This window comes from Nelumbo lutea, chromosome 1, assembly GCF_056320005.1.
Source record: "Nelumbo lutea isolate HS-2025 chromosome 1, American lotus-T2T, whole genome shotgun sequence".
In the NCBI taxonomy this organism is placed as follows: Eukaryota; Viridiplantae; Streptophyta; class Magnoliopsida; order Proteales; family Nelumbonaceae; genus Nelumbo; species Nelumbo lutea.
Window position 1 is genome coordinate 95,186,916 of NC_142684.1, and position 19,740 is coordinate 95,206,655.

Here is a 19,740-nt window from a genome sequence, read left to right on the forward strand (position 1 = left end):
TCAAATTGCCTCTTTTGCCAAGAAGCAATATCAAGAACAATTCTTGACCACTCCTACAAGTGGAGATCGAATTGGGTAGGGGCGGCAAGAATAGGGGAGAACTCTGCAGACTACTGTAATGTCTGTTGTATGTTTTGCATGTCCGCCCTGCTCTCTTATTTATAACCTTAAAGAGACAACCTCCTAATTTGATTAGTAGTTTCCTAATCCAAATCTTTATTTGGATATGGACTCTTTAAGTGATAAGGATAATCCCTTATCTTATCTGTAGTTTAAGATCAGCTTGATCCTAATCAAATTAGGAGTTTCCTGATCCAAATCTTTATTTGGATCTGGACTCTTTAAGTGGATTAAACTTATCCTCTTATCCTTATCTGCTGATCCAAACTCAAATCCACCCCTATTTAATTAATCTAATTAACCCAGTTCGAATTGGGCTTTAGGCCCATTAAGTTTATGTGCTCACTTAACCTCATAACCTGCTGCCAGTTGGCTCTCCTTGTATGTGTGGAACCCAAACATTGATCTACACATCAGCCACATGGGTTCAACACAACCTTTGTTACAAGGCCTGGCTGAATTAACTGTAGGAAACAGTGAACCCCTGAGTCCATCACCATGGCTCTTAATGGGCCCAACATTTACACTAAATGGTCCTTGGGTCCAACCACCTTAAGAAAACCCAAGAACTGTGAGCAGATGCAAGTTTAGCCCATTAGGTATTACCCTCAATGGTCTTACACTCAACCTCTCAACCCATAATGATCAAACACTGCCCGACAAGAGAGGACCTCTCCCTCGGCTGCAAAGAACAGTATTGCACTCTCTACTCACATGGATCCCGGGAATTAAAACTGTTGGAAAGTAGAAGATTGACTCTCTGATCGATTCTCCATAATTTTAGGTCCATCAGTTTAGGAAACATACATAAGTTAGTTTCCTAGAATCATGGGATATCCTATAATCATGGGATATTAATTGGAGAATCCCACTGATATAGAAATTAGTTTTCTAGGAAAAGTTAGTTTCCTATTTTATCACCCTGTAAGTTAGCTCTGTAATTCTATATAAAGCTGTGTATATGCTCCTTCCATGACAATACAATCAATTCATTTTTTCTCTCAAATTCTCACATGGTATCAGAGCTGGTCACGACCTAATCTACACATAGTATCTCTTCGGTCATCTCTGCAGCTGTTGGTTCAAGAACTCTCTAACAATATTTGGGAGGTTCTTGAGTGTCCTTGATTCTTCTTCGAGATCGGCTACAGATCTGAACTCTACATTTTCTTCTTCTTCTGGACTACTGCGCCATCGGATTCATCCTTTTTCTTGGATCTCTTTGTAGAGATATCAGATCAGTCTGAAATCTAAGATCTGGTGTTGCCTAGAGCAGATTTACTGAATCCCTTTGGTTTGGTTTGGATCAGTTTTGATTTTGAGAGGTTTCGATCCACTCTTCAGTTTGGCGGAGCATTACAATTACCTTTTTTGGACATTGGTTGAAAGATTCTTTAGGCCTTCATCGCCAACCCTTACTAAATTTTTCTTACCTTCATTGTCTGTTTTTCTCTCTTTCTTGAAGCCCACCCAATATGTCAGAAGCCACCGTATCAAATACCACTGCACAATCGGAAGAAGTTTCCTCCCATCAAGCATCTGGTGAACTGCAAACCATTCAGGCAGCATATAGGTTGAACGGGAAAAATTATTTGAAGTGGTCTCAGTTTGTTTGAACATATTTAAAGGGAAAAGGAAAGCTTGGCCATCTCATAGGGACGGGACCGAAGGAAGGAGATTCAAGATTTGATGCATGGGACAAAGCTGACTCCATGATCATGTCATGGTTATGGAATTCAATGAACTCTGAAATCAGCGACACATGTATGTTTTTATCCACGGCTAAAGAGATCTGGGATGCCATCCGACAAACATATTCAAAGGCACGTGATGCAGCACAAGTGTACGAAATTAAAGTCAAGACTGGAGCGACTAAACAAGGCAGCAAGACAGTTACCGAGTCTGCAAATTTACTGCAGAACATGTGGCAAGAACTTGATCATTATCGGGGCATTGAGACTAAATGTGCAGCAGATGCAGCAATCCTAAAGAGTTTTATCGAAAAATATCGTGTTTATGACTTTCTTGCAGGACTCAACGCAGAATTTGATCAAGTTAGGGTCTAGATTCTCGGCAAAGAAGAGTTACCATCTCTAAATGAGACTATTTCTTTGATTCGTGCTGAAGAAAGCCGTATGGGGTTTATGCTTGAACCCCAAGTACTAGAAGTTTCAGCCATGGCTACAAGGATGGAACATCCGAAAATACTGGAAGGAATGAAGACAGATTTGTCCTCTGCACGGGACAACAAGGAGTCTCTTTGGTGTACCTATTGCAAGAAACCAAGGCACACCAAAGAGAAGTGTTGAAAGCTGAATGGTAATCCATTGAACAGGGAATGGGGCTACCGAGGAGGATAACAGAAGAGTCGAAATCAAGCTAACTTCGCCACGAATCAGCCGAGCCAAGAAAAGCTTCCAGACAAGACCGATTTCAATAAGGAGGAGATCGAAAAGTTAAGGGGGCTTCTGGGATCGTTGGAGAAACCTAGTGGTGCAGGCTCTCTTGCAATCTCAAGTAAGTTTTCTATTCCTCACGGACTAAATGTCTCAAATGAACCTATTAGGGATTTATGGGTTATTGACTCAGGAGCCACAGATCACATGACTCATTCCTCACTACATTTTAGCACTTATACCCCCTACCCAAGCAATCGAAAAATAGCCATTGCAGACGGTTCCCTTACTACCGTAACTGGCCTTGGGGATATCCATATTTATCCATTACTTACACTAAAAAATGTCCTTCATGTTCCCAAATTGTCCACTAACCTGGTATCCATCCAAAAGCTCACCCATGACATGAACTGTAATGTGCTTTTCTATCATTCTTTTTGTATATTTCAGGACCAGGATTCGGGGAAGAGGATTGGACTTGCTAAGGAGAAGAATGGACCCTACTATCTTGAAGAATCATGCAAATCAAATATTGTCCAGGATAAGTTATGTTTGTCATTCCTTTCATCATCCAACAAAGACACCATTTGGCTTCACCACTTTAGACTAGGACATCCATCTTTTGGAATTCTGAAAACTATGTTTCCCTCCTTGTTTAAAGGATTGAGTGTTGAATATTTTCATTGTGATGTGTGTGAATTTGTAAAACACAAGCGTGTGCCCTTTCCAATCAATAACAAGAGAATTTCAATCCCATTCTTTTTGATCCATAGTGATATATGGGGACCCTCCATAGTTCCAAATGTGTCTGGCTCACGATGGTTTGTCTCTTTTATTGATGATTGCACTAGGGTCTCTTGGATCTTTCTTCTTAAATCTAAATTAGATGTAAGTAGTGTACTCCCAAATTTCCATAACATGACTCAAAATCAGTTTGGGGTCAGAATCAAAAGATTTAGATCGGATAATGCACGGGATTATTTCAACCAAACTTTATCCCCATATTTTCAAAAAGAAGGGATTATCCATGAATCCTCTTGCATTAATATTCCACAACAAAACGGAGTAGCAGAAAGGAAGAAAGGTCATCTACTAGCTGCAACCCGAGCCTTACTTTTCCACCAACATGTTCCAAAAACCTATTGGGGGGAATCTGTGCTTACAACCGCATACATTGTAAATCGATTACTTTCGTGGGTGCTGGGATTTAAAACACCAATGGAAACACTTTGTCAATTTTATCCCGATCTACGTACAACAAATAATCTCACCCCAAGAATGTTTGGATGCACTGCTTTTGTCCATGTCCATAGCCATAATAGAGGGAAGTTAGACCCAAGAGTCGTCAAGTGTTTTTTTGTGGGTTATTCGTCCACCCAAAAGGGTTATAAGTGTTACCACCCACCTACCAAAAAATTCTTTGTCTCTATTGACGTCACTTTTGAAGAAAAAACACCATATTTCACTCAAACTTATCTTTAGGGGGAGTCCTTGTCATTCATTGAAGATAAGGACAAAGATTTGTTCCCGCTTGGTCTACCTACAGTTTCTCAACACCCAAACTCAGCATCTATACCAGTTCAATCCGTATCTGCACCTATCGAACCACCTCAAACCAGACCAACTTCTTCACCCATTCATACCAGACCTATGACAGAGAATGATGAACTTTGTGACTCTATGAGATTGCATGTATATTCAAGTAGAAGAGATCGGGATCCTAGTCTTGTGCAGTTTCAAGATTCAATTCCTAATCTTGAGAATGAGGTAAATACAGTTCCAGAAATTTCTTCTGAGTTAGCATCTTACCAAGATCTTCCTATTGCCCTTAGGAAAGGCACAAGAGAATGCACTAAACATCCCTTATATCCCTTAGCAAATTTTGTGTCCTTTAAAAAATTCTCACCATCACATAGGAGTTTCCTAGTTAGTCTAAACACCATTCATATTTCTAATACTTTATCTGAGGCATTATCTGATGAGAAATGGAAAGTTGCTATGAGAGAAGAGATGCAGGCTCTCGATAAGAATCAAACATGGGAAATTGTTGACCTACCACCAAGAGAGAAAACCGTGGGCTGCAAGTTGGTTTTCACGGTAAAGTACAAGTCAGATGGCTCTCTAGAAAGATACAAGGCTAGACTTGTGGCAAAGGGATATAAACAAACCTATGGTGTTGACTATCAGGAGACATTCGTTCCAGTGGCTAAGATGAATACGGTAAGAATTTTGTTGTCACTAGCAGCTAACCTCGACTGGTACTTGGAGCAATTTGATGTAAAGAATGCTTTTCTTCACGGTAATTTAGAGGAGGAGATATACATGGATATTCCTCCGGGCTTCAAAGGAATTCTAAAAGGAAATAAAGTTTGCAGGTTGAAGAAAGCACTATTTGGTCTCATTCAATCACCTAGGGTGTGGTTTGGAAGATTTACTAAAGTTATGCTTGCCATTGGATACAAACAAAGTCAGGGAGATCATACACTCTTTATAAAGCATTCGGATGCAGGGGGAGTCACGACTCTTCTGGTATATGTTGATGACATAATTGTGATAGGAAATGATAAAAAGGAGAAGGAAGCCTTGAGAAGATGCCTAGTAAGAGAATTCAAAATAAAAGAACTTGGGAGATTGAAGTATTTTCTAGGGATTGAAGTAGCTCATTCCAGAGAAGGCATCTTTATCTCACAATAGAAATATGTAACATATCTTTTAAGAGAGATAGGAAAGTTAGCATGCAAACCATCCCCCACACTGATTGAGCCAAATCACAAATTTGGAGAAGCAAATGAAGATCCAGCCGTGAATAGGGAAATGTACCAAAGATTAGTAGGAAAACTTAAATATCTTGCCCACACAAAGCCAGACATAGCATATGCCGTAAGCGTGGCTAGCTAGTTTATGCACAACCCGAAAGAGGTTCACCTACAGGCGATCTATGGGATACTACATTACCTAAAGGCTAATCTTGGCAAAGGAAACTTGTTTAAAAGAAATACTGGATTAACCCTAGAGGCATACACCGATGCAGATTATGCGGGCTCTCCCATGGATAGGCGCGGTCCACTATAGGTTACTGTACGTTCCTTGGAGGAAATCTTGTGACATGAAGGAGTAAGAAGTAGAATGTGGTAGCTAGATCAAGTGTGGAGGCAGAGTTCAGGACAATGGCTCAGGGAGTATGTGAATTACTATGGCTCAAGATAATTTTGGAAGATCTAAAGATCAGATGGGAAGGTCCAATGAGATTATTCAGCGACAACAAGTCAGTTATTAACGTTGCTCACAATCCCGTCCAACATGACAGGACAAAGTACATTGAGATAGATAGGCATTTCATAAAGGAAAAGCTGGATAGCGGATTAATTTGCACTCCATACGTCTCAACGAATGGTCAATTGGCAGATTTGCTAACAAAAGGGCTTTGTAGTGTGGCATTCCAAGGACTTATCTCCGAGCTGAGAATGAAAGATGCATATTCACCAGCTTGAGGGGGAGTGTTGGAAAGTAGAAGATTGACTCTTTGATTGATTCTCCATAATTTTAGGTCCATCAGTTTAGGAAACATACATAAGTTAGTTTCCTAGAATCATGGGATATTAATTGGAGAATCCCACTAATATAGTAATTAATTTTCTTGGAAAAGTTAGTTTCCTATTTTATCACCTTGTAAGTTAGCTTTGTAATTCTATATAAAGCTGTGTATATGCTTCTTCCAAGACAATACAATCAATTCATTTTTTCTCTCAAATTCTCACAAAAACCTTTTGCAAACATTTTGTAACCATAATATGTATATTTTTATTTAAATATATTTTGCAAAAACAAATTTCAATGGTTGAAATCAACTGCCGGTAGTTTTTAGGTTTCCATCAGAGAGATTGCATCCCCTATCATTCACTTTGTCCGACAAAGGGGCTGATCCTGTCACTATGATCACCCACTCAAATGAATTTTCGGAATATCCCAACATGCCCAGGTTTTGACCCCCTCTAAGGATCTCACTGATTGGCATATCAAAGACAGCCCAATCCGACACTTGGTGCAGTACCATAATCGAGTCTTGGGGTCAGGTGTAACTTTCCAGTTTTGCCCATCTATCTCCAAGGTCCAGGGCAATATTGGAATTTCGGTCCAGTTCAAGGCTTGAAGAAAACCCACACTGCATGTACCTCAGGTCTCACTCTGACAGCTGAGACAAGCCACCCCAACCAACTTGGCGGTACATCAGTGTCTGCCTTGGCAAGAGAAATCTCTTCAGATCTATCCAACAACTGTGAAGATTTTAAACTAACACGAGTCTCATAAGTGTCCAGTTTAAGGGTATTACCAGAAATACACCACAATGACATGAATCAATTATGTACTTTATTCATTTACAGTAAATGTCAAAAGGTACATCAATCTGATTGGAGTTAAGGGCATAACTGTCTAACAAACCCCCAACAAGCTGAGTAGAAGTCTTTCACCATTCCATTAACAAGAATAGAAAAGTGACAAGACTGGATACAACCAAACACTCAACTACACCATCTCTACCCAAAACCACGTTGTTGCATCACCTCTAATGAGAATTTTCAGTCCACCTGATCATAAGCCTTTTCCTAGTCCAATTTGCAACAAATCCTTCTCTCCTAGATCTCTTCATTTCCTCTACACATTCATTGGCTATTACGGTTTGATCAATTATTTGTCTCCCTTGAATAAAGTCTCCTTGAAACTAGCTGATGAGGGATGGAAATATTGCTTAATCCTCAATGACTAAACTTAAGCAATTATTTTGTAGATACTAGTCGCCAAACTAATGGGTCGGAAATCCTTGGGTTGGCTAGCATTGTGATTTTTTTTGGAATTAGAGCCAGGACTGTTGCATGAACTCAGAGATGACAATATGTGTATTCTTGAATTCCTTAAAGACTTACAATAGCTCATCTTTCACTATTTACCAACAATCCTGATGGAAAGCCATTGTAAATCCATCTAGACTAGATGCTTTAGATTTGTCCATTGAAAAGATTGCATTTTTTATTTCCTCTTCCTTAAAATCTCTTTCAAGCCACCTTGCTGCCTCCTCTTCTAACAAGGGCCACTCTAACCCTTCTAAACTCAGCCTTTCATCCAACGGTTTTTTGTAGAAGGATTTGAAGTGGTCTACAAATTTCTTGGCTATCTCGTCTTGATTAGAAGTCACTTCCTCATTTATCTCCAACGTGGCCACAAATTTCTTATGCCTTTTATCATTGGCTATCGCATGAAAGAATTTTGTATTCCCATTCCCTTCCTTGATCCATTTGTGTCTTGATTTTTGTCTCCAGTATGTTTCCTCCCTTTTAAGGACTTCCTCCAATTCCTTTTTGAACTTCCATCTCAATTCCCTTTCTTCCACATTAAGGTTTCTTTCAATCTCCATTTGACCTAATTCTTCAATCTGAGAGGTTAGGGTAAGCTTCCTTTCTTCTATGCTTCGAAAATGATCCTTATTCCACTCCTTTATTTTAACTCCCAAATTTGCAATTTCTTATGGAGTTTGATTCCCTCCCACCTTACCCCTAACATCCTCCTTTCACCATTACTCTACTTTGTTAACAAAATTTGGATGTATCAGCCACATATTTTCAAATCTAAAGGCTATGGGGTCCTGCAAAAATGTTTTTGATCCTAATCTAATAGGGTGATGATCCGAAGTGACTCTAGGCAACACTTTAGATGCCAAACCTTTCCAATGATTCTGCCATCCTATATTAAACAAAAATCTATCCAGCTTCGAACACAATGGGTTTTCTTGAAAGTTGGACCAAGTGAATCTAGTTTGCAAGAGAGGAATTTCCTTCAAATTAAAATGTATATGAACTCGTTAAATTTCCTCATGCTGGTGGTGATTAACTGAAGGGGGTTAGAAGTTTCATTGGAGAACCTTATCACATTGAAGTCCCCACCCAAACACCATGCACCCTCCCACAAACCCCAAATTGCATTCGGTTCCTCCCACATTTCATTCCTCTTTCTATAATTATTTGGTCTATAGACATTAGTTAACACCCAGATGAATCCATCCTCCACATTCTTAAACTTTATTAATACCGAATATCTACCAAGTAGCTTCTCCATAGACTCCATAACTCCATCCTTCTGCAGTGTCACTATACCCCTTGAAGCCTCCCAAGATGGAGCCTCAATCCATCTTATGCCCCTCGATCTCCACAAGCTCCTCACACATCTTCTATCCAATTCTCTTAATTTAGTCTCTTGCAATAACACCACATCGGGATTTTCTCTTTTTAGTAAATGTTTAATTACCCTCTTTTTCCATGCACTCCTCAATCCTCTTACATTCCAATTGATACCTTTGAATTGAAACCCTCTTTCTTTTCTCACGACCCTACTTGGGTTGTCTTCTTTTATCCCCCCTCCTACTAAATTCAATATAACCCTCCACATCAGAAATTAGCCTCTCTACTTCTGACGTTTTCTTCTTCCTCTTTTTTCTTTTCTTCCTTCACTCTTCCTCATGTATTTACCTTTTGGTTCCCTTCCTTCTTGTGATCCTTTTGACTTTGTGTCATTCCCTACGGCTGAATTGACCTTATCTTTCTCCTTTTCCTTCTTTACTATCTTTCCTTCCCTCTTTTCTTCCCTACTGGAACCCTAAAAATCTTCTTTTCTTGTTTCTTCATCTCTCAAGGTCTTTTAGAAAATCAAGAATTAAATTCCAAATCTTCTTTGCTTCTCCTTCCATCCCCCTTCTTTCTTCTATTTCCTTCTCATCTAATCTTCCTATTGCACCTCCATCCTTCCTTCTTTGATCTCCAAGCTTTTCTTCCAGGAAGATCTACCAACTCCCACATGCCAATCTTATGTATGGCATTGATCTCTTCCTTCATTGCACCTGTCCACTTAAGAACTAATAAAGCCTCTACAACACTCTTTTTAAGAGGGACACTATCAATGGCTGAAAGGAAAGCACAAAATGAGGGTGAAATGTTCTCATAAGAACTTAGGAACTAATAAAACTTATACAACACTCTTAGGAAGAGGGACATTGTCAATGGCCGAAAGGAAAGCACAAATTAAGGGTGAAATGTTCTCATAAGATAGAAAATGAGCCATAGGATGGTGTGTGATACATGATCTAGCACATTTTGTCTTTACAATAGGAAGGTTCAAATCATTGGTTGAAGTGTCATGTCAATAGGCTCAGGGATGTCAACAGGAATAATGGTACCTAGATGGGAAGAGGGATTCAACCCCTGAGAATCCAACAGTGTTGGTTGCATAGCTTCTAGTTGCTCCACAACTTTTGAACTTTGTTGGCCTTGGATTCTATAATGTTGTCTATGGAAAACACAGAATGGAGGAGGATCAAGAAGAGAAGGTAATAGAACCTGTATCTGTTTCTCCTCAATCTTACTCTCCTCTGAGGAGAAATAGGGAAATGGGGCACATTCGCAAAGAAAGACACATCCATAGAGACAAAATATTTCTTGGAAATTGAGTTAAACAATGATAGCCCTTTTGAGAAGGAGGATAGTCAAGGAAAACACAAACAATATCTTTAGGATCAAGTTTACCATGGGTAGGGGATAGATCATGAATGAAGCACTGATAACCAAAGACACACATGTGTATAAGAAACAATGGAGCTTTAGGGAAGAGAAGCTAATGTGGAGACTTACATTCCAATAACCGAGATGACATACAATTTATAACATAGGCAACAATCATAATAGCTTCCATCTAAAACCTTTTTAGTACATTCATCTACAAAGCATTCCCTGAGCTACTTCTAGGAGGTGATTGTGAATGATTCGATTAACACTAGTTCAGTCCTAGGTCTGAGATAAGTAAGAAGGAAAGAAGACAAGGAGAATGAAGAGAAAGAAGAGAGGAGAAGAAAGGGTTCGGTCTGAGAAGAGGAAACGTCAATCTCTCTGCCGACCCACCTTATATTTATACTCTTTGTATTATTAGATTACAAAAGACAAATCTATCCCTCATTAAGTATGGGACACACAACTTAAATCTAGACAAAATAGGCAAATGACTAAAATACCCTTGTATTGTTGATTCTAACAGTGGTGGTTTTTCCTCTCTACAACCACATTCTATTGAGGGGTTCTAGCAGAGGAGCTCTGGTGAAGGGAGGCATAGGGAGCAAAGAAATTCAGTTAGGTCACCATGTAAGTATTCCTTTGCATTGTTTGATCGGAAAACTTGGATCTTAGTCTGGAATTGCGTAAAGATCATGCATTGAAATTGTCTTACAAGTGTAGGAACTTCTTCTCGGGAGTACATAGGATAAACCCAAGTGTATCGAGAGAAGTCATCTATAAATGTAATGAAATTCTTGTAGCCATTCTTTTTTTTTTTTGAAGATAAAATAAAAGAATTTGTTAAAACAAAATGAGAGATACAAGGGGATAAGCAATCACCCAAAAGGAAAATCCAATCCAAAACTCGACCCCAATGAGACAGAAACAAACCCAAATCAACCAAAACCAGAAACAAGCTAAAAAGACCCTTCAAACGAAAGCCCCTTACCCATAACAATACAAGACAAGAGATAAAAGAAAACTAGAATATCAAACCAGCACAACGCCCAAAAAAGCCCAAGCCATACACCCAAACCCCAACAAGAAGCTTTAAACATCTTTCTCAGCTTTTTGAGTACATGTTTGTTATTGTTTCTTGACCGTTCCTTTGGGTTTTTGGACGAGCTTGTTAGGTCCCATTCTGAAAAGACCACCTTTTAACCTTGTGAAGATCTTAGAGATTGGGATCTGCTGTTGTAATTTTTTGTGCTTTTGAGTTCTAAGTCTTCTGACTGCATTTAGCTTTCCCACCGCTGTTTCAGAATTCCCCACTAGTATCTGACCCCTGTCTTCGACCATCACCCCGTCAACCTCTTCTTCTGGCTCCTCTATCAAGTCCCCGCAACCTCCTGCACTTGCTTCCGCCTCTTGCCTTGTTGAATTATCGCAGTTAGGATGGACTACTGTATCTATCAGACCTTCTTTCTTCCCAAATGTTTCATCCACAGCTCTTGTTTCCTCCACAGATCTAAAGGCTTCTTTTTCGAATTCCTACCCTCCTAGGAAAAACAGACCCAAAATTTTGCTAACTTTCACTCCCCTATTCACCACTTCCTCGATGTTAACAGACTTTTCTACCACATGGGTCTCATCAATCATCGGTTCAGACTCATTTTCAGTTCGAATATTAACAAGAAGGGAAGAAGGGAGAGGAAGAGAGAAAAGAAGAAGAAGAAAAAATGTGAGAGCAAAAAGTCAAGCTCGTGGTGCTAGCATAGAAATTGCTGGAAACTTAACCGCCCCCTGTATGAAGGCTCAAGAAACTATAAAAAACCTGATCACCTCAATTCTGAACACAACCCAAGACTCCACTGCAACTAGAATGCTTCTTGTCTCTCCAGTTTCTTCCTGATTTTGATGTCTAATTCAAGATCGTACCTCTGATATTTGAATTCCACCTAAAAAATCCATGAACTGGAGGTTTCTTAGATCCAATGACCAGCGCTTTAATTTCCCATGCAATCAGATGATCTAGGACTGCATAGATCTGCTCGAAGAAATTCTGGAAAACAATCTAGAATGTGCTCTGATACTTATTATTTTTTTTAAACCCCAAAATTTACTCCCGGTGGAGGGGTGGCCACCGTAAATTTTATTAATAAGAAAAGAAAACCTATCAGGGGGATCATAAAAACTTTACCCCTCTGGGAACCTATACAATGTAGGGTTTGGCTCATAGATATACAAAAGGTCCAACACCTACCAAAATATCAAGAAATCCTAAGATAAGGAAGACCAATTCTATCAGCATGAATAATTCTTTTAATTGCCAAAGGTAACTCACTGTGAGAATCAAGGATCGCTGAGGTGTCAGAGTCACAACCAAAATTAGCTAGAGCATCAGCTAAGCGATTTCCTTCTCTCAAAGTATGGTGAAAAGTAATATCCATAGAAGCACAAATCTTCTCCACTTCTAGCTGCCAGTACCATAAATAACGAGGTAAGGGGGAGGTCTTCTGAAGGAAATGCACTAGAGTCATTGAATCAATAAAGACATTAAATTTCCGGAGACCCAGCACTTTCACCAATAGAGAGATGGATGCCTCTCCCATTAACTTTTATACTTAAGAAATAAAGTGTGTACAAAGTCAGATACAGCCTTGATGGGGTGGGTACTGTCAATACTCTAACAAAGACTTAAAAACAACTACTTAAAAAGGCACTAAACTAATGGGCCATGGGCCCAATAACATCAACTAATTAACAAGAAATAAAATACAGCAAATTCTCAACAGTTGAGAATGATACTATAAATGATGGACATGGTTTTGGTGGGATTCCTTACCAAAATGGTAGATTTCATATTTTAAGTGTGGATTAAGCTATGATGTTACTGCTATATCAGATCAATATTTCCACAATAAACTCTGGTGTATATATGGTTGCAATGCAAATACATTTTCCACCATAAACCAAGGTGTATTACAGTCCGTTGGCCATGATCAATCAATCTTATCCTGTTGGATGCCTGAAGAAAGGAGGAGCAAATGGATTAAAATGTATGATGGATCATGTGACCAACCACTGGCCTTGTGCATGTGGAAAATTGTGCGTCCTCTTGCTCCCATTCGATATTGGATATTGAAGTCCTTACCAATTATTTTGTCATATATTTATTCATTTTTATTTGAGGAATCTTCCTCTAAATCATTTCCTTACAACCTACTTCTTGAGATTGATTGTCAAGTGTTGGGTTCTAATAGTCTAGCAAGCCATCTGTGATTTTCTTTTTCTATCAATCAATGGTTATTCTATATTTCTATTGTGGATTTCTACGAGGGATTTGCATGTTGCATACATAGTTGCTTGAAAGAAGGTCCTTTAGTTGTTGTCTCTACATTGCAGCCAAATGCATTCATGGTGATTATTCATTTGCTTTCAGGTTGGAATACTTAAACGTGTTCTTGAGGAAGTGGAAAAAGTGATGCAAGAGTTTAAAGGCATGCTTTATAAGTCCATGGAAGATCCACAAATAGAACTAGCAAAGGTAAGTTCTCTACTTATTCCATATTTGTCTGTAGTATGTTATCATTGTGAATCAAGATGTCTAGTGAGGAAACATATGACGAGCTCATTAGGTGGGTAATGGTGTTACACTATGTTCAAAGTTTAGGAAATGTCTAAGCTGAGGAAGTGGTGGTACTGGTGCAGAATGTATCTTCATGTACACTATGTGTAGACAAGGATGCATCAGCTACATGGAAGCCTTAGAATATGTGAAATAATGGTAGTGCTGCATCCTGGAGATAATTCTTTAATATGGTGAATCATATGCTTTACTGCCTAGAATGTTTGGTTCATGCAGTAGCCAATTCTTTACCATGGTCAATCATATGAACCAACCCCCAAAGAACAATTCTCTTCATTTCTTTCCTGTAGATGGCATCCATAGGTTTTTCATCCACCTTAAGAAGACCAGAAACTGTTTTAGTAAGGCCTTCAAGAGGGATCTTTGCCACTTTCCAAGTAAAATCTACCCCCATTTTCTGTTTGAGAATACCCAGTTAACTTAATCATGGTTTAAAATGTCGATGTCAGTGGAAATGTTGGTCATCCAAATACAAGAAGCATGTCAGAAATATCGTATGGAAATATTGTAAAAATCATAGACATGGTGGAAACAGTGTAAAATATGAAAAGTATAGAATGATATTTTATGAAATGATAAAAGAAGCATAGGCACACCTATTTAAATCACTATCTTGTTTTAAATCATTAAACAAAACTAAGAAACTAAGGTTATAGACAAAAGAATACGTTCTGAAGTTGCTCTGTAAACCTTAAGATTCAGAGTCTCATAATAGAATGAGTTAAGGCAAAATTTAAATTCATAGAAAATGTAAACGATTGTAATAGATCAACCATATAGTCTATTACACAAACAAAAAATTAATATTTAACTTCATGTTTGAAATGAATATTGAGCTAGCTCAAAGTGGTTATCATGTAACTTAGGTTTAAAATAATATTGTTACTTCACACATCTGAAATATTGTCACCAACTTATGTTATAATACTCTTGGACTCCACATAGTACTAGTAGTGTTCGTTAGGGAATATGTTGATTCCAATAAAATTTCATGTCACTACCCATAGAAGTGGAAATAGAAATATGTTGTGGAAACTATCACTTGTACTCCACATATTGTAGTAGTGTTCATTGGGGAAATGTTGATTTCAGTAAATTTCATGTTGCTAACTATGGAAATGGAAATATGTTGTGGAAATATTAGGGAAATTAGGGACATTTTAAACCATGAACTTGATCGGTTATATCTGAACATACTCTCAGTGTTTACATACTGGGGGGATATAATTTACTGTCACCAAAACTCAACTCTGCAACCTTCATTAGGAAGCCTCTATAGATTACAAACTTAAGGTTGTAATCTTCGTTGTGTGATTTTCATACAAATGTATAATTCAATATTTTCAAATTCTTGAATTGTTTTCAATATTAACACTCTTTTGCAGTCTGTCGAAAAGCATTGCAATCTTTGGGGTTTGACTGAATTCAATATTCAAATGTTCTTTAATGAGGCTTATTCTGGCTGCATTAAGGGCCAAGCATAAATAAGGAAATAGTCATTATTATAGATAGTATCTTTTAAATCCGGATATATTGTTCATTCCATTACACAAGAATGATTTTATGCATATCAAAAGACTGAAGTGGGTCATAGGAGTGTTTGATTGATTTGTGTACTTTCTCTCATTTGATAATAATATTACAATTGACAGTTATCGTCAAAACAAAAAGGACAAAAGTAAGTCTGACACTTCTTGAAAGGGTGTGATGAAGAGTGACCTTTACTAGTGACCTCTTTCCTGGTGTAGGACATTTATTTTCTTTATGTATATTTTGTACAAGGGGGCCTCATTACATGGATTGACCCAAGGTCTTTGGATTTACTCATTTACTCTATACTTCCATTTTATAGCTGTGGGGCCAACATCAGTGTTCTCTACACTCCCCCTCAAGTTGGGTTTAAATGTTTATCATTCCCAACTTGGTTAGATCTGCCTCTAGCTTCCGTGGTACAACTTTGGTGAGGATATTGGAGGTGATGTATGGGAGACACACTTCTTGTGATGAGACCCTCTCTCGTACAAAGTGTCGATCAACTTCAATATGTTTAGTCCTGTCATGCTGCACTGGGTTGTGTGCTATATTAATAGCCGCTTGATTATCACAATACAACATCAGGGGCTTCTCATACTCAATACCCAACTCATCAAGTAGTGATCTCAGCCAAAGAATTTCAGCTACTCCATTAGCCATTGACCTGTAATCAGCTTCAGCACTGGATCAGGAGACAACAGTCTGTTTCTTACTCCTCCAAGAAACCAGGTTACCTCCCACAAGAGCACAATATCCAGAGGTAGACCTTCTGTCATCAACACTCCCAACCCAATCGGCATCTGTATAGACTTCCACCTTCATGTGTTCATTGTTCTTGAACAATATACCTCTACCCGGGCATCTCTTCAAGTATGCTAGTATTCTTTCTGCTGCTAGAAGGTGCGTGGTTCTAGGAGAATGCATGTACTAACTGATAACACTAACGGCATAATTGATGTCTGGTCGGGTAAGGCATAGATATAGGAGCTTTCCCACTAACCGTTGGAACATAACTTTGTCTTCAAGCAGCTCCCCATTCTCTGCACTAATCCTGTGGTTCTGTTCAATGGGTGTATCTGCAGGTTTGACACCTAGCTTTCCAGTTTCAGCCAAGAGATCTAAAACATATTTCCTCTGAGAGACAAAGATCCCCCGTTTAGATCTAGCAACCTCAATACCCAAAAAATACCGTAGTGTACCCAGATCTTTCACCTCAAACTCTTGATGAAGGAGCTGTTCGAGGGACTCAATCTCATGGTTGTCATTTCCTGTCACCACAATATCATCAACATAAACTGCAAGTAGTGTCAGTGACGACTCCACCCTCTTGATGAACAGTGTATGATCTGACTGGGCCTGTACATAACCGAACTTCCCAAGGGCTAGTCTGAATCTGTCGAACCAAGCTCTAGGTGACTGCTTCAAACCATACAATGCCTTATTGAGCCGACATAACTTTTTACCTGCCTCTGTGTCATAGAATCTAGGAGGCAACTGCATGTAAACCTATTCTTGCAAGTCCCCATTCAGGAAGGCATTCTTAACATCCATTTGGTACAAATGCCAAGTGTAGCTTGCTGCAAGAGATAATAGAACCCGAATGGTGGTTATCTTGGCTACCGGGGCAAATGTCTCTAAGTAATCTATACCATAAGTCTGAGTGAACCTTTTTGCAACTAGCCGAGCTTTGTACCTCTCAATGGAACCATCCGCATTGTGCTTCACAGTAAATACCCACCTACATCCTACTGGTTTCTTCCCTTTGGGCAAGTCAACTAGCTCCCAGGTATTATTTTTCAACAGGGCATCCATTTCAACTTGCATTGCACCTCTCCACTCCGGGACTGATAGGGCTTCTTGCACTGTTCTCGGAATAGGGACATCAACAACGGAGGTGAGATAGGACCTGTAGGAGGGAGATAGGCGATCATAGGACAAAAACTAGGAGATGCAGTGGGTTGTAGATGTGGTGCAATGCTGTTTTCCTTTACGGAGGGCAATGAGAAGGTCAAGGTCATCTCAGAGGGTGAGGTAGCAACAATGGAAGGAGTCTCTGTGGGCCCTAGGACTGTAATATCTGGACTTGGAGCCGCAGAAAAGATTGGAGCTGGCTGGGACTGCTGATGACCGGATCAACCTGCCTGCATCGCCTGTGATAGACTCTCAACTCCCGATCCCTTTGACCACCCTCGCTACTATAGCCCTCATCACCAACTGGAATAGGTAAGGGAACAGCCCCAAAGGTATTAACCCTGTCCTCACTGCACTCTCCCTGAAGAAAAGGACCCAAATCTCCACGCTCACTACTCTCCCCCTAAGGAGAGACCCGAGAATAGCAGGGTGTCTCCTCAAAGAAAGTGACATCCATGGATACAAACTTCTTCCCAGAGACAGGATCATAACAACAATAACCCTTTTGAGTTTGTGCATAACCAAGAAAGATGCATTTGGAGGCCTTGGGTTCAAACTTGGAGTGATGGGGACCGAGAAGCTGAACAAAACAGGTACAACCAAATGTCTTGAGGGGAATAGTGAACAACTCCTTATTGGGGTATAGAAGGGAAAAAGGAGGTTTCATATCAAGAACCTGAGAAGGAATCTGATTAATAAGATATACTGCCGTAAGGATAGCATCACCCTAGAAGCGAATAGGGACATTGGAGGTAAACATAATACTTCTAGCCACCTCCAAGATGTGCCTATTCTTCCTCTCTGCAACCCCATTCTGCTGAGGTGTATGAGGGCAAGTGCTCTGGTGGATAACCCCATGATTAAGGAGGTACGATGCCAATGACTTAGCAAAGTATTCCTTTGCATTATCAGATCTAAGCACTTTTATCCTGGCATCAAACTGGGTTAGGATCACTTGGTGGAAGTTTTGGGTCAGGGCAGACACCTCATCTCATGATCGCATAAGATAAACCCAAGAAAACTAGGTGTGGTCATCAACAAATAACAAAAAATACCTATACCCACCCATAGAAGGAATGTGATATGGCCCCCAAACATCAGTATGCACAATATCAAAAGAACTATTACTCCTTTTATTACTCAATGAATAAGAGTTTCTACAATGTTTAGCAAACTCACAACTTTCACACTTCAACTGAGATGACTCAACAGACTCAAACAAAGTAGGAAACAGACTCTTCAAGGACCGAAAAGATAAATGACCCAATCGGTTATGCCAAAGCATAACCGGACTCACAACTTGAGAAACAAGTAACTTCTTATCCACTGACTCTTCCTGACGAGAACTCTCCCCGAGCAGATAGATCCCTTTCATCTCACAGCCAGTCCCAATCACCTTCTTCGTCTCCAGGTCCTGAAAAACACATCGGTCAGAAAAGAAAGTTACTGAGTAGTTCAAATGTTTGGTAATACTACTAACGGAAAGGAGGTTAGTATCCAGTTTAGGAACATGCAAGACAGAGGACAAGGATATAGTATCCGACAGTTTGATGTCACCCTTGTCAGAAATAGAGACAAGAGAGCCATCAACTATAGATACTTTATCCCTACCAGAAGATAAGTGATAAGTAGTAAACAAAGAGGGCAAGCTAGTCATATGGTCGGATGCACCTGAATCTATTACCCAACACGGTTCAGTAGTACCTGGAGCGGAGGCTTGGTAGGCTGTAGGCTCGAGTACCTGAGTGTGCAAAGGCCGATGTGGCCGGAGCTGATGATGACTGCGGTAACTGAGCTGAACTGTCAACTTCCTTCTCCAATTGTATTAGAGTAGCCCGAACTGCAGCTAAGGTCTCTAATGGTGTGCCTCTCATGCTAGATGAAGATGCTGAATCGGTAGTCATAGCCACATGAGCATTACCCCTTTTATTTTCTCAACTTTGCCGGGACCAAATGTAGATGCAGCTTCCAACATGTTTCTTTTGTGTGTTTAGGTTTCTTGCAATGCTCACACACCACATCCCTTTTATCTTCCTTCTTTTTGTCCCTCTCTGAATCACCCTCTGTTATGGGTTTGACAGCTACCAAGGCAGGTGTAAGCGGCTGAGGTTGCATCATGACTTTCCTCATGGTCTCTTCATTGTGCACTAAGGAGTATGCCTGAGAGAGGGTCACACTATCTCTGGTCAAAATCTGCTACCTCACAATATCATATTCTGAATTCAGTCTTGCCAGGAGCTCAAACACTCTGTTTGTCTCGATGTGCTTTCTATGTATCTGAGCATCTTTGGGACTCTTCCACTCAAGAGTCTCTAAGTGATCAATCTCATGCCACAGAGACTTCAAGGTAGAGAAGTAGACCGACACCGGTTTCTCTCCTTGTTTAAGGGAATTCACCTCACATTTCAACTCATATGCTCTGGCAACATTAAGGGGTTGGGAGTAAGTCTCTTTCATCATATTCCATATCTCCTTGGCTGTCTTTGCCCATAAGTAATTTCGGCTGATATTTGGCTGCATAGAATTACAGAGCCATGTCATAACCAAGTAGTTTTCTTGGACCCACTTGGTATACATAGGGTCTGCCTTGGAAGGTTCTGCC

General features: G+C 39.7%; 1 protein-coding gene across 1 annotated transcript in view; it reads left to right on the forward strand.

The window, feature by feature from the left end:
- LOC148876246 (exocyst complex component SEC5A-like) overlaps positions 1–19,740 on the forward strand; it is a 167,743-nt gene that overhangs the window by 49,211 nt on the left and 98,792 nt on the right. The window contains exon 7 of the mRNA XM_088966427.1: positions 13,488–13,592. Within this exon, the coding sequence (XP_088822553.1) occupies positions 13,488–13,592 (105 nt within the window). The remainder of the gene's footprint in view (positions 1–13,487; positions 13,593–19,740) is intronic.